This window comes from Entelurus aequoreus, linkage group LG17, assembly GCF_033978785.1.
Source record: "Entelurus aequoreus isolate RoL-2023_Sb linkage group LG17, RoL_Eaeq_v1.1, whole genome shotgun sequence".
Lineage (NCBI taxonomy): Eukaryota > Metazoa > Chordata > Actinopteri > Syngnathiformes > Syngnathidae > Entelurus > Entelurus aequoreus.
In genome coordinates, this window is record NC_084747.1 from 16872913 (window position 1) to 16889232 (window position 16320).

Below are 16320 nucleotides of genomic sequence, written 5' to 3' on the forward strand. Positions count from 1 at the left end.
ATTTATAAATAAAGGTTTATAGAAAAAAAAAATAAAAAAAAATGCTGCGTCTACTTATATGATGTCTTATGTTTCTGCACACGTAAGCTCGGTTTTATTTTGGAAATTCGCACCGGATACAGGAAGTGTTTTCAGGCTGACTCGCGTCTCGTCCTTGACTGCCCCACGTGAGGAAGTTCTACCTTTACCATCGACAACAAATTAATTGAATGGAATGAAATTAAATTAATGCTGTTCATGCGCGCCTCTGACGAACATTAATCATCTCATTTTCTTCCCGCGTCGCGTTTGAGAGCCTTTAAAACCGCGCAACACTCGGTTGCTAGCATGTCTCGTAGCTGTCGGTCAGTGTTGGCGTTATTACACAGGTGTGTGGCGGCCAGTCACCTGACCACGTCCGCCAGGTGTGCTTTCGTTCCGAGTTCCACGTTGACGTCCAAGACCGGGACGGACTCTCTCCGGGGACTACAAGTCGCAGTGCGGCGCAGCCTGTGCAGCAAGGTTAGCATCACCCCAGCTTGTGGCCTCACAGGACACAAACAATAGCATCCAACACGTCACAGCTCGATTTTAAAGTCTGTATAATGTGAGTCATTACTTTAAAAATCCATCCATCTTCTTCCGCTTATCCGAGGTCGGGTCGCGGGGGCAGCAGCCTAAGCAGGGAAGCCCGGACTTCCCTCTCCACAGCTACTTCTTCCAGCTTTAAAACCCGCTTTGTACATTTGTTTCAGGCACCTTATGAGGACGATACATATCCTCCCCTGCCAGCCTTCCAGGTGGCGGAGCAGCCCGAGAAGAAGGATGTGTACATTGTCCAGGTCCAAGGTCTGCCGTGGGCATGCACGTCCCAGGACGTAGTGCGCTTCTTCTCAGGTGAGAGGTCCGGACTGCACGCACGGAGAGTACCGTGACGTTATCCACTGACTTTTGCTCCAGAGTGTCAGGTCCGGAAAGGCGTGTCGGGCGTCCACATGACCATGGACGGCCAGGGCAGGCCGTCTGGACGCGCCTTCGTGGAGCTGGAGCACGAGGAGGACGTGAGGAAAGCCTTGGAGAAGCACAGACAGTACCTCGGACCTCGCTACGTGGAAGGTTTGAATGTCGTTTCGACACTTGCGTAGGCTAATTGTGGTATACACAGGTGTAAAAACTAAGGCCCGCGACTAGAGATGTCCGATAATGGCTTTTTGCCGATATTCCAATATTGTCCAACTCTTAAAGGCCTACTGAAATGAAATTTACTTATTTAAACGGGGATAGCAGGTCCATTCTATGTGTCATGCTTGATCATTTCGCGATATTGCCATATTTTTGCTGAAAGGATTTAGTAGAGAACATCGACGATAAAGTTCGCAACTTTTGGTCGCTGATAAAAAAGCCTCGCCTGTACCGGAAGTAGCGTGACGTCACAGGTTGTGGAGCTCCTCACATCTGCACATTGTTTACAATCATGGCCACCAGCAGCGAGAGCGATTCGGACCGAGAAAGCGACGATTACCCCATTAATTTGAGCGAGGATGAAAGATTTGTGGATGAGGAAAGTGAGAGTGAAGGATTCAAGGGCAGTGGAAGCGATTCATACAGGGAAGATGCTGTGAGAGGCGGGTGGGACCTGATATTCAGCTGGGAATGACTAAAACAGTAAATAAACACAAGACATATATATACTCTATTAGCCACAACACAACCAGGCTTATATTTAATATGCCACAAATTAATCCGCATAACAAACACCTCCCCCCTCCCGTCCATATAACCCGCCAATACAAATCAAACACCCGCACAACACACTCATCCCACAGCCCAAAGTACCGTTCACCTCCGTAAAGTTCATACAGCACATATATTTCCCCAAAGTTACGTACGTGACATACACATAGCGGCACGCACGTACGGGCAAGCGATCAAATGTTTGGAAGCCAAAGCTGCGTACTCACGGTTGCTGCAGCCGGCCGCTAATACACCGCTTCCCACCTGCAGCTTTCTTCTTTGCTGTGTTCATTGTTCATTAAACAAATTGCAAAAGATTCACCAACACAGATGTCCAGAATACTGTGGAATTGTTCGATGAAAACAGAGCAGTTTGTATGGTGACACATTGGGTACGAATACTTCCGTTGCTGTCGTGACGTCACACGCATACGTCATCATACATAGACGTTTCCAACCGGAAGTTTAGCGGGAAATTTAAAATTGCACTTTATAAGTTAACCCGGCCGTATTGGCATGTGTTGCAATGTTAAGATTTCATCATTGATATATAAACTATCAGACTGCGTGGTCGGTAGTAGTGGCTTTCAGTAGGCCTTTAAGGAGAAACCTTGCCCAATGTCAACATGGTGAAACTACAACCTGTATCAGGTATCATTCAGAATGAGTGCAGTTGTCCCTAATGTTGTGCTCCTCCCTCCACAGTTTACGAAGTAACAGACAGCGACGCGGAAGAAATCCTGAAGAAAACGACCCAGTCTCCCGCCGATAGTCGGGTGGTCAAACTCCGAGGTCTCCCGTTCTCCTGCACCGAGAATGACATCGTCCTCTTCTTTTCTGGTAAAGACATAGCGAGCTCAATACTGCTCTTGTTTCGCCCGCTCATGAAACACATTTATGTGGTTGAGGTCTGGACATCATAAAGAAAGGCATCACCATTATCACAAACCGCAAAGGAAGGAACACGGGGGAAGCCTTCGTGTGGTTTGCCACGCAGGAAGCGGCGGACGAAGCCCTGCAGAAGGACAGACAGCTCATCGAGGAAAGGTAGTCTCAAAGGATTCTGTCGTGTCGTGTCAAGTCAAGTGACAAGTGTCTTGTGATGGTCAGGTACATCGAGGTGTTTCCCAGCACGAGCCAGGAGCTTCAGTCCAGATTGAGTAGTTCATTGTCACCAAGCAGCGAGGTCACCAGGAAGAGGGTCTCTCCTCTACACACAGCCGCCAGACCCGGTTAGACATCTTCTCTTACCGTATTTTTCGGACTATAAGTCGCTCCGGAGTATAAGTCGCACCGGCAGAAAATGCATAATAAAGAAGGAAAAAAACATGTATAAGTCGCACTGGAGTATAAGTTGCATTTTTGGGGGAAATTTATTTGATAAAATCCAACACCAAGAATAGACATTTGAAAGGCAATTTAAAATAAATAAAGAATAGTGAACAACAGGCTGAATAAGTGTACGTTATATGAGGCATAAATAACCAACTGAGAACGTGCCTGGTATGTTAACGTAACATATTATGGTAAGAGTCATTCAAATAACTATAACATATAGAACATGCTATACGTTTACCAAACAATCTGTCACTCTTAATCGCTAAATCCCATGAAATCTTATACGTCTAGTCTCTTACGTGAATGAGCTAAATAATATTATTTGATATTTTACGGTAATGTGTTAATTTCACACATAAGTCGCTCCTGAGTATAAGTCGCACCCCCGCATAAGTCATTGGATTTTATCAAATACATTTCCCCAAAAATGCGACATATGTATGTTTTTTTCCTTCTTTATTATGCATTTTCGGCCAGTGCGACTTATACTCCGGAGCGGCTTATAGTCCGAAAAAATACGGTAGGCATAATAACGTGTTCATTCCACGACTGTATATATCGTATCGGTTGATATCGGAATCAATAATTAAGAGTTGGATAATATCGGCAAAAAAATCAAACTATGGAAAAAACTGCGACTTATAGTCCAAAAAATTGAGTTGAGTGGGGGTAGCGGGGGGTGTACCGTATTTTTTCGGACTATAAGTCGCAGTTTTTTTCATAGTTAGGCCGGGGGTGCGACTTATACTCAGGAGCGACTTATGTGTGAAATTATTAACACATTACCGTAAAATATCAAATAATATTATTTAGCTCATTTAGATCTCAGGGCGGACACTCTAACCACGAGGCCACTGAGTAGTTATTCACTATTGCAACAAATATGACAGTATATTATCCATCCATTTTCTTCCGCTTATCCGAGGTCGGGTCGCGGGGGCAGCAGCCTAAGCAGAGAAGCCCAGACTTCCCTCTCCCCAGCCACTTCGTCCAGCTCCTCCCGGGAGATCCCGAGGCGTTCCCAGGCCAGCCGGGAGACATAGTCTTCCCAACGTGTCCTCCTGCCGGTCGGACGTGCCCCAAACACCTCCCTAGAGAGGCGTTCGGGTGGCATTCTGACCAGATGCCCGAACCACCTCATCTGGCTCCTCTCCATGTGGAGGAGCAACGGCTTTACTTTGAGCTCCCCCCGGATGACAGAGCTTCTCACCCTATCTCTAAGGGAGAGACCCGCCACCCGGCGGAGGAAACTCAATTCGGCCGCTTGTACCCGTGATCTTGTCCTTTCGGTCGTAACCCAAAGCTCATGACCATAGGTGAGGATGGGAACGTTTCGATCGACCGGTAAATTGAGAGCTTTGCCTTCCGGCTCAGCTCCTTCTTCACCACAACGGATCGATACAGCATCCGCATTACTGAAGACGCCGCACCGATCCGCCTGTCGATCTCACGATCCACTCTTCCCTCACTCGTGAACAAGACTCCGAGGTACTTGAACTCCTCCACTTGGGGCAGGGTCTCCTCCCCAACTTGGAGATGGCATTACAGTATTACATCTTACAGTATGTTATCATACTTTCCAAACAAGTTTTTGTCTAAATAAAAGTACTTCACTTTACAGCAAACTACCCATCAAATTAATAAAAATGACAATACAGTTTAGGGTAAATTGAGAAAAACTACTACTGTTTTTGCGTTAAAATTCTGTTAGGATGGATGGATAATATTTCCAGTCTTTAGCGGGCCATATAAAATGACGTGGAGGGCCAGATGTGGCCCGCGGGCCTCGAGTTTGACACCTGTGTTCTGGACGCTATAGTACATTATACTACTTTATTTTGTTTTCACGTAAAAAAAACACATTTTAGGTTGCCGTGGCGCAATCAAATACATTAAGGGGAAACCTTGCCCAATGTCAACATGGTGAAACTACAACCTGTATCAGGTATCATTCAGAATGAGTGCAGTTGTCCCTAATGTTGTGCTCCTCCCTCCACAGTTTACGAAGTAACAGACAGCGACGCGGAAGAAATCCTGAAGAAAACGACCCAGTCTCCCGCCGATAGTCGGGTGGTCCGACTCCGAGGTCTCCCGTTCTCCTGCACCGAAAATGACATCGTCCTCTTCTTTTCTGGTAAGGACATAGCGAGCTCAATACTGCTCTTGTTTCGCCCGCTCATGAAACACATTTATGTGGTTGAGGTCTGGACATCATAAAGAAAGGCATCACCATTATCACAAACCGCAAAGGAAGGAACACGGGGGAAGCCTTCGTGTGGTTTGCCACGCAGGAAGCGGCGGACGAAGCCCTGCAGAAGGACAGACAGCTCATCGAGGAAAGGTAGTCTCAAAGGATTCTGTCGTGTCGTGTCGTGTCAGTCAAGTGACAAGTGTCTTGTGATGGTCAGGTACATCGAGGTGTTTCCCAGCACGAGCCAGGAGCTTCAGTCCAGATGGAGGGGTTCATCGTCACTAAGCAGCGAGGTCACCAAGAAGAGGGTCTCTCCTCTACACACAGCCGCCAGACCTGGTTAGACATCTTCTCTTACCGTATTTTTTGGAGTATAAGTCGCTTCGGAGTATAAGTCGCACTGGCCGAAAATGCATAATAAAGAAGGAAAAAAACATATATAAGTCGCATTTTTGGGGGAAATGTATTTGATAAAAGCCAACACCAAGAATAGACATTAAAAAAAGGCAATTTAAAATAAATAAAGAATAGTGAACAACAGGCTGAATAAGTGTACGTTATATGAGGCATAAATAACCAACTGAGCACGTGCCTGGTATGTTAACGTAACATATGTGACCTGTGCTGGCAAAATGAGTCACAATGAGGACATTTTAAAAACTGAGTTATTGTTATTTACACATTCTCCATCTAAAGACCTTCAAAATGATACATGGTTTGTTGGAATCGGACAGAAAATGACCGAGTTACATCTGATTGAAGTCGACCGAGTTTGAGGGTCCGTTTTGAGAAAAAACAGCTTAAAAGTTTACTGTTCCAGAACAGAATGTGCCAAAACAAAACTCCATAGCAACCATACCTTAAAAGTCCTTGTAGCAACACCAAAATTGGTACAATTAAAGTCAAATCCCATGTCTAAAGGAAAAATATATATTAAACTCTATTGAAAACGGTTATGTACAAAAATTTCAACACTGTTATGTCACAGTTTTTTTGTTCACTGGTCAGTTTGTCAGCTGGTCAGCTGTCCGTAATATTCTTGACCAGCAGCACTAAGAAGATTTGCCGACTGCAGTGAATTTAGCGCACTTGCAACCACCTGTGTACCCTCTCCACCTTCTAAATCCATTACGGAATGTAAAACAGTCTAACTTATCCACAAAAATAATAATTAAATGTTCGAAAATCACCTTTTTTCACATAATATTCCGCTCGAATTACTGTGTTGTTTTTCATCAGGGCGCAGCCATGATACCACAATGCACCGCGCGGGGTGATTCAACCAATGAGGGTACGCCTCACAGCGACCGGTGTTCCGGTTAGCAACAAGCCGGATTTGTTTACGTCGGGACAGGTTTAAAAACTCGAATTATATTGGTTCAGAATGGCGTCGTCGGGAATTCCATGCTCATTTTTAGAAAGTACGTAAACTTGGCGTCACAATGATAGCAAATATGGCTAGGGGGATTCCCCCTTATTGCCGCGAGTGAGCGTTGAAAACACTTGATTTTCTCAAGGAATTTTAACACAAAGGACTAATTTCTGAAGACATACCTCGTACAAAACCTTCAAATAAAGGTGATTTAAGATGTTTTCTTGCTATTTCGATGATTGGGATCGCTAGATTGTGGCTTTATGGACTCATTTTTGTGAAAATCTCAATTTCAACCAAGATACATTTTTTTCACTTATTTGCCTGTAGCTCAAAATTAGCCTGTGCGCATTCCGACTGATTTTTCCAGCACGGGTCACATACTATGGTAAGAGTCATTCAAATAACTATAACATATAGAACATGCTATACGTTCACCAAACAATCTGTCACTCCTAATCCCATTAAATCTTATACGTCTAGTCTCATACGTGAATGAGCTAACTAATATTATTTGATATTTTACGGTAATGTGTTAATAATTTCACACATAAGTCGCTCCTGAGTATAAGTCGCACCCCCGGCCAAACTATGAAAAAAAATGCGACTTATAGTCCGAAAAATATGGTACTTTGGTTTGCTTTTTTTACAATATTAATTCCTACATCTTACCATTTTTAGAACGTGCCAGGAAAAGTCCAGATCCTTCTTTTAGTCCACCCACAGTGTAGATTTTATAGCAGTAAAGTAAGAACAGCACCAAAAATACATAAAAATTGTAAAGTTAAAGTCCAAATGATAGTCACACACACACAATAGGTGTGGTGACGTTATCCTCTGCATTTGACCCATCCCCGTGTTCACCCCGTGGGAGTTGAGGGGAGCAGTGAGCAGCAGCGGTGGCCGCGCTCGGGAATCATTTTGGTGATTTAGTGGTTAGAGTGTCCGCCCTGAGATCGGTAGGTTGTGAGTAGGGATGTCCCGATACAACTTTTTCACTTCCGACACGATACCGATATTGTAGCCTTGAGTATTGGCCGATATCAATACGATACGATATAGGCACGAATCATACATATATTTATTCCTTATTTTGTTGTGTGGAATGTTAGAAAAGGCTTGATAAAGTGATGTTACTGTTACTGATGTTGTAGTGTTAAAACAGAAAACAATAGTCAGCAAAAATAGGTATAGGAAAAACTGACCCATTTATTATTAACCAATTGGTTACATAAATTTTAACCTCAACAAATCCAATAATAAATGTTATATTTAAGTGCAAAATAACCACTAATACCAACATAATTATACAATTGAATAGAATAAATTAAGAATAAATTAGAAAACCCTGAAAAATAACCTAAATCCTAATCCTACTCAGTGGCTTAGTGGTTAGAGTGTCCGCCCTGAGATCGGTAGGTTGTGAGTTCAAACCCCGGCCGGGTCATACCAAAGACTATAAAAATGGGACCCATTACCTCCCTGCTTGGCACTCAGCATCAAGGGTTGGAATTGGGGGTTAAATCACCAAAAATGATTCCCGGGCGCGGCTACGCTGCTGCCCACTGCTCCCCTCACCTCCCAGGGGGTGATCAAGGGGATGGGTCAAATGCAGAGGACAAATTTCACCACACCTAGTGTGTGTGTGACAATCATTGGTACTTTAACTTTAACTTAAATCCAATTTAAAAAACAAAACAAAAACGTTTTAAAGTGCAAACAATTCAAGTTCACTTCAGTTATTTTTTTACTGTCAGCATATGTTGGAAACAACTGTGGGCGGGGACAAAAACAACACAATATTGTCCACTGTCCAACTGCTCTAAGTTAAGAGTTCACAGCTCCAGTTTCACTGACTGACTGTGCCCAAAACAATGTAGTAATTACTCTTAGTCATCACTGAAGAATAGTGTAAACACAATAAACATATCACTCTAATAACAAGAGCATAAAACAAATAATAATCAGTCAGTGCTGACTACCCTTACTACTCCTCCTCCTTCTCCACTTTCTGCAGTCCGAGCATAATGTGGAGATTTTATTTTTAAGAAGATAAGCATTTCGGCATGCTGTGTACTTTTTAACCTCTTCGTGCATCTGGGGTATAGTTTTGTCTACAATGTAGTGGCGGCTGAGAATAATGTAGCGAGGTTGGAGGTGCTCCATTAAGCGTTTAAACCCGACATTACTCACCACCGACGGGCTGGTCATCAAGCACAATAAACTGGGCTATCTTTTCTGTTATGGCCATTGCCTTTTTGCTGTCCCGTGGTAGTTTGTCACGTCTTGCAAAGCTTTCGGCCAGCGTGGGTTGCTGAAGCGAGCCAGAGGTTTGTTGCTTCGCCTTGCAGCTCTCGCCAAAATCCTCACGTTCTTTTTTGCGGTGTTTTTTCAAATGTGCGATGAGGTTGCTTGTATTGAACCTTCCCGGTTCTGTCCCTCCACGGGACACTTGCGCCTGACAAATGTCGCCTTTAGCGGCAACGTCTTTGGCCGAGTTTAGGTGAAAATACTTCCACACAGCCGACAACACTACACTTTGTTGCAAGCACACGCGTTGTCGTTGTTGTGATCACCTGGGCAGTGCATGCTGGATCAGAGACGCTCTTCTTCCGCGGCCGGCAGTAACGTTAATTAAGGGGCATTGCCGCTACCTACTGTGTTGGAGTGTGATCAAACCAGAGTCACCTATTATAGACATGCTGCAGCAGAAAATGGACAGCTTATATCGGAGTTTTTAGATTCAGCCAGATAAAATCCGATATTCACTTTATTGGCTAATATCGGACTGATTTCCGATATCAATATCGGATCGGGACATCCCTAGTTGTGAGTTCAAACCCCGGACGAGTCATACCAAGGACTATAAAAAAAATGGGAGCCATTACCTCCCTGCTTGGCACTCCGCATCAAGGGTTGGAATTGGGGGTTAAATCGCCAAAAATGATTCACCGGCGCGGCCACCGCTGCCGCTCACTGCTCCCCTCACCTCCCAGGGGGGGGGGTGATCAAGGGTGATGGGTCAAATGCAGGGAATAATTTCACCACACCTAGTGTGTGTGTGACAATCATGGGTACTTTCACTTTTAATTCCAACCCTTGATGCGGAGTGCCAACAGGGAGGCAATGGGTCCCATTTTTATAGTCTTTGGTATGACTCTATAGTCTTTCAGTCTCTTAGTACCGTATTTTACAGACTATAAGGCGCACTTAAAATCCTTTCAATTTCTCAAAACTCGACAGTGCGCCTAATGTACGGAATAATTCTGGTTGTGCTTACCGACCTCAAAGCTATTTTATTTGGTACATGGTGAAATGATAAAGTGTGACCAGTAGACGGCAGTCACACATAAGAGATACGTGTAGACTGCAATATGACTCGAGTAAACGACACCAACATGTTCCATTGAAAATATAGAACATTACACACGGCGTTAAAAAATCTATCAACATGTTTTAGTACGACTTTGGTAAGCTTTGAAGCCGCACCGCTTGATGGATTGTACTAGGGATGATGTTTGATAAGAAATTATCGAGTTCGAGCCTATTATTGAATCCTCTTATCGAACCGATTCTCTTAGAGTCCAGATAGGTTGTTGTATATGGAAAAAAACACATAATATTTGGTTTAACAAAAGCTCACTTTTTATATATAAGAATAAAGTAAAATCTAATAAATAAATAAATATTGACTGTTACCCCCCTAAAAAAATAAATTAAAATAAATAAATATTGACTGTTGTTACCCAAAGTATATTAAGTGAGATTTTTCAGAAAAACAAATATATACAGTAACACAAAAACAACCCGTCTCTGTGATCACTATAGGTGTATAAATAATAATATAGTGTTAAATAAAATCAGTCCCTTGGGCACAAAACTGAAAATAATACAGCTCTCCAAAAAGTGCAATTCTGCTGCTATTTGACATTTTTGCACTTTATTTCTTTATTGAAAGAAAATTCTATGAAGAGAAAAGTTGTTTGCAAATGTGGTTACAATGCTAAAAAATGAAAAGTTAAAGCTAAACAAAGAAATACACTTTACCGTGTTAACATTATTTATTTATAGGGGGAAAGATGTGATGTTATGAGCTAGGGAATATAACAACTACGCTACCCAGCATGCAACGGGAGTGACGAGCATGCGCGGTAGCCCCGAAAAGTGTTGTTGCGTGTCGCCACCCGGCAGCTAAGAAAGTAAACGTCAGGAACTCAGCCAACACGCCTCGTCTGCATTATTTATAATTAGACAGACAACACATATACAGTGTGATTTTGTTTTGTTCACAAGGAAAGAAAAACAAAAGTTCAAAAAGGGGGATGTGTTGTATATATATGTATGTGCTGCGGTTGCTTTAAGAACGTTGCGACAGCTGCCGTAAAGGAGGTGCGTTGCTAGCCTGGTTGCTATGTTTCCGGTGGGTCGTAAAAGTGTTGGTCATGTGTTTGTACCCTGCTCAAATCTCTCAGTAAAGTTATTCATTGGATTATACCTTTTAGTTTTGAACTTTATTACACCTTGGAGCGCTTTTTCCGGTCCATTGTTTTTCCTGCTTTCCTTATCTGCGCCTAATGACTGAGCTACGTGATGTCTCACGGGGCATTTCTGGTCGGGATGAGATTCGTTCCCAGGGATTCGAAATAAAAAAACAACTCTTTTTCTTTACTATAGTGGTCTCGATAACGGGTACCGGTTCTCAAAAAGGGATCCGAGTCCAAAGAATCAGTTATTTTCTTATCGAACAACCGGGAAAATTGGTTTTGAGTACCGTATTTTCCGCACCATAAGCCGCCCCGTGTTGTAAGCCGCACCTTCAACGAATGGCATATTTCAAAACTTTGTTTACCTATTAGCCGCACCTACGCTACGCTAAAGGGAATGTCAAAAAAACAGTCAGATAGGTCAGTCAAACTTTAATAATATATTACAAACCAGCGTTCTAACAACTCTGTTCACTCCCAATGTAATGTGCAAATGTGCAATCACAAAAATAGTAACACTCAAAATAGCGCAGAGCAATAACAACATAAATAAGTCAACGTTGCTCATACGTTAATGTCACACAACACACAAAATAAACATTTAAAGCTCACTTTCTGAAGTTATTACTCATCCACAAATCCCTCGAATTATTCTTCGGTGTGCTTCACTTGTTTTTTGACACCATCTGTGATGTGGACGCGCATGCAGTCATAGATCAACAGGGACGGAGCTGCGTGAAAAAAGTCACCCGGTGTCTTCGCTCATCTTTTCTTCATCCATCCATCCCTTCGAGTTAGCTTTTATGATGACGCCGGCTGGAAAGTTCTCTTTTGGCAAGGTCTTCCTTTTGAATATCACCGTGGGTGGAAGTTTCTGGCCGTTAGCATGGCAAGCTAGAACCACAGTGAAGGACGACTTCTCATTCCCTGTGGTGCGAATATTCACCGTACGTGTTCCCGTTTTATCCACAGTGCGGTTCACAGGAATATCAAAAGTCAGTGGAACCTTGTACGCGTGTCTCTTAGTAGGAGCCATTTTGTGGTCTTTACAGAAACACACAAATGAAATAACTTAATATCCGCGCGCTTCTTCTTCTACGGGGGCGGGTGCTCACCTTGGCGGTTGCTTACCGTAGAAGAAGCAGCGCTTCCTCTTCTATGGGGGCGGTTGCTTACCGTAGAAGAAGCAGCGCTTCCTCTTCTACGGGGGCGGTTGCTTACCGTAGAAGAAGCAGCGCTTCCTCTTCTACGGGGGCGGTTGCTTACCGTAGAAGAAGCAGCGCTTCCTCTTCTATGGGGGCGGTTGCTTACCGTAGAAGAAGCAGCGCTTCCTCTATGGGGGCGGTTGCTTACCATAGAAGAAGCAGCGCTTCCTCTTCTATGGGGGCGGTTGCTTACCGTAGAAGAAGAAGCGCTTCCTCTTCTATGGGGGCGGTTGCTTACCGTAGAAGAAGCAGCGCTTCCTCTTCTACGGGGGCGGTTGCTTACCGTAGAAGAAGAAGCGCTTCCTCTTCTACGGGGAAAAAAGACGGCGGCTGTTTACCATAGTTGCGAGACCTAAACTTTATGAAAATAAATATGAATATTAATCCATATATAAGGCGCACCGGGTTATTAGCCGCACTGTCAGCTTTTGAGAAAAATTGTGTTTTTTAGGTGCGGCTTATGGTGCGGAAAATACGGTATCATCCCTAGATTGTACTGTGCTTCAACATATGAGTATTATTATGGTGTGTGTATAAGGTAAGACATATCTGCCGTTTTGTTTCGTAATATTATGCAAAACCAAATGTTCTTACCTTCTGGTACCTGCTGATCTGTATTTGGGATCTGCATGAGTCCTGAAAACGATCAGATGAATGAATATGCAGACTTATCCAGCAAATGACAGCATTTGAAAAATAAGAGGGAGGCAGAAAATGAACACTTAGTCATTAAAAGTGTGTTCTCTTCACTAGTTGCTGCACCTCGGCCTTCAAAGACCTCCAGCCTGTCATCACATTACGTCCACTTGAGAGGACTTTCCTTCCACGCGTCTGGAGAAGACATCGTTAAGGTAAAAAAATAAAATCAACAACGTTAGTGTTTATATTTATTGTTTGAATGCTGTAAAGCACATTGTAATCATCCTCAGCATTCACACATTTTTTATTTAAAAAAAAAAAAGGCTTTCTTTTTGTTGTCATTACTCATCTTCAAATATGTTTTCATCTGCGGCAGTTCTTCTCCCCGCTGTCGGTGTCCATGATCCGACTGGAGCTCGGTCCAGACGGGCGGCCGAGCGGCGAGGCCGACGTTTACTTCGACTGCCACGAGGACGCGGTGGCGGCCATGTCCCACGACAGAATGAACATAGGTGAGGCGGTGAACCGCTGAGTCAGCAGGAATAGCACCATCATCGTAAACAACTGCACTCTCTGACTTTCACACCAACTTTTTAAAAGATGCTGCTAGTTCCAAAAAAGGGAGTTCGCCTACAGCCACAGTGTTTCCAATTCAATCCCTTGTGTGTCACTTCAGGTGGACGATACATCGAATTGTTTCTGAACTCTGATTCTGACGATGAAAGGTAAAAGAAATTCCGGAACGTCTGCTTGTAAACCAGGTGAGAACTTTTCTTTCCTTGACTTTGCATCCTTTTTGTCACCAGTGAAAACATTTCTTTCTCTCTTTTAGCAAAGTGCCTGAATCCACAAGCATGAGACTCCGGTATATTTATTTACGAATGACAGCAAACATTACAAATAAAACAATAAGAATGTTTCCGTCTATATATATTTTTTGACACTTTTACACTACAGCAGGGGGTCGGCAACCCAAAACTTTGAAAGAGCCATGTTGGACCAAAAATACAACAACAAAATCTGTCTGGAGCCGCAAAAAATTAAAAGTCTTATATAAGTTATATGTAATCAAGTTATAATGAAGGCAACACATGAAGTAAGTGTCTATATTAGCCTACTATCAAAATGAGTTTAAAAGTCTTATATAAGTGCTTTAATGAAGGCAACACATGATGTAAGTGTCTATATTAGCTGTATTACCCTACTATCAAAATGACTTTAAAAGTCTTATATAAGTGTTATAATGAAGGCAACACATGAGGTAAGTGTCTATATTAGCCTACTATCAAAATGAGTTTAAGTCTTATATAAGTGCTATAATGAAGGCAACACGTGTCTATATTAGCCTACTATCAAAATGAGTTTAAAAGTCTTATATAAGTGCTATAATGAAGGCAACACATGTCTATATTAGCCTACTATCAAAATGACTTTAAAAGTCTTATAAGTGCTATAATGAAGGCAACACTTGATGTAAGTGTCTATATTAGCCTACTATCAAAATGACTTTAAGTCTTATATAAGTGTTATAATGAAGGCAACACATGTGTCTATATTAGCTTACTATCAAAATGACTTTAAAAGTCTTATATAAGTGTTATAATGAAGGCAACACATGTGTCTATATTAGCCTACTATCAAAATGACTTTAAAAGTCTTATATAAGTGTTATAATGAAGGCAACACATGTGTCTATATTAGCCTACTATCAAAATGACTTTAAAAGTCTTATACAAGTGTTATAATGAAGGCAACACATGTCTATATTAGCCTACTATCAAAATGACTTTAAAAGTCTTATATAAGTGTTATAATGAAGGCAACACTTGATGTGTCTATATTAGCCTACTATCAAAATGACTTTAAAAGTCTTATATAAGTGTTATAATGAAGGCAACACGTGTCTATATTAGCCTACTATCAAAATGAGTTTAAAAGTCTTATATAAGTGTTATAATGAAGGCAACACTTGATGTAAGTGTCTATATTAGCCTACTATCAAAATGAGTTTAAAAGTCTTATATAAGTGCTATAATGAAGGCAACACTTGATGTGTCTATATTAGCCTACTATCAAAATGAGTTTAAAAGTCTTATATAAGTGCTATAATGAAGGCAACACATGTGTCTATATTAGCCTACTATCAAAATGACTTTAAAAGTCTTAAGTGCTATAATGAAGGCAACACATGATGTGTCTATATTAGCTATATTATCCTATCAAAATTACTTTAATTTGAATTTATTATCACTATTTGAGTGTATTTAATTGTATTGTAAATGTTTGTAGTTTGAATAACGATTATTATATATATATATTTTTTTCGGACATTGATGAACGTCAAAAAAATTATGTTAATAAGGCTATTTGCTGTAAATTGATCTATATTTATTTGTTTTATTTAATGTTAATAAGGATGCAATGATATGCAGAGGTGTACTTATAACAATTCTATAGAAACAGAAAATGATTGAGAAGCACTGCCTCCATTAAATAACATTTTAGTCTAAAACAACACATTTGTTAATACAAACAAGTATCAAATGATTATAGTTGCATATTACTCCTCAAGGCAGAAGCGTATAAGAAAGTATCCAGTAACAAACGTGTCCGCATCATTCAATTTACGGCGTCATGAGCTTAACTTCATGAATTACCACTCTACTTCAAAAGTATACAATTGTCACAAGTGTAGTGACCAATTCTACTTGATCAAAACTTTTCTAACGTTCCACACTACATGACTTGTGCTAATTGGATTATTATTGGTATCGGCCAATACTCCAGCCTCCATTATCGATGGTATCAGAAGTGAAAAGGTTGTATCGCTATTTATGTGCACATGGGAACTATTTCTTGTCTGTAATATGGTAAATGTTCTAAGATGGCGGACAATATTCCACTTTTTACCTTCTTAAACACAGATTAAAAAAGGCCTCAAAGATGTTATATAAGAAGAAAAAGTTGAGAAACTAAATGAGGCCCAGTGTGTGTTTACACTGCACTGATGTTTCTTAAATGGTGCCATCTGCTGGATTAACAGGTCACTGCAATTGACCGGCAATAGTTATAAAATTGTTTCATGTGTAACGGCGCAGAAAGGAATATATCTAACACACAGGTGTCAAACTCAAGGCCCGGGGGCCAGATCTGGCCCGCAAACACCTGGAAATAAATATGTGTCAATAAAGTACTTCATATTTTCTCACTAAATGTAATTGATCTTTTTCATTTGGACAGAAAAAATATATATACTGCTTGAAATTGCATACCTTTAAAACGTGAATACTATCCAATATTGCAACAAATATTACAGTATATAATCATACTTTCCCCAAAAAATGTGTATAAATAAAAATAAATACTTCAATATCTGCT

General features: G+C 41.5%; 1 protein-coding gene across 1 annotated transcript; it reads left to right on the forward strand.

Moving 5' to 3' along the window:
- The first annotated feature begins 97 nt into the window (after window positions 1–97).
- grsf1 (G-rich RNA sequence binding factor 1) lies at window positions 98–13859 on the forward strand. Its single transcript, XM_062025066.1, has 13 exons — window positions 98–501; window positions 735–876; window positions 940–1095; window positions 2419–2553; window positions 2622–2760; window positions 2824–2945; window positions 5051–5185; window positions 5254–5392; window positions 5460–5581; window positions 13057–13154; window positions 13319–13454; window positions 13619–13703; window positions 13775–13859. Exons 1-12 carry the CDS (start codon window positions 328–330, stop codon window positions 13669–13671), a joined length of 1551 nt encoding a protein of 516 aa, XP_061881050.1. The 5' UTR covers window positions 98–327; the 3' UTR covers window positions 13672–13703; window positions 13775–13859.
- Window positions 13860–16320: the final 2461 nt, after the last annotated feature.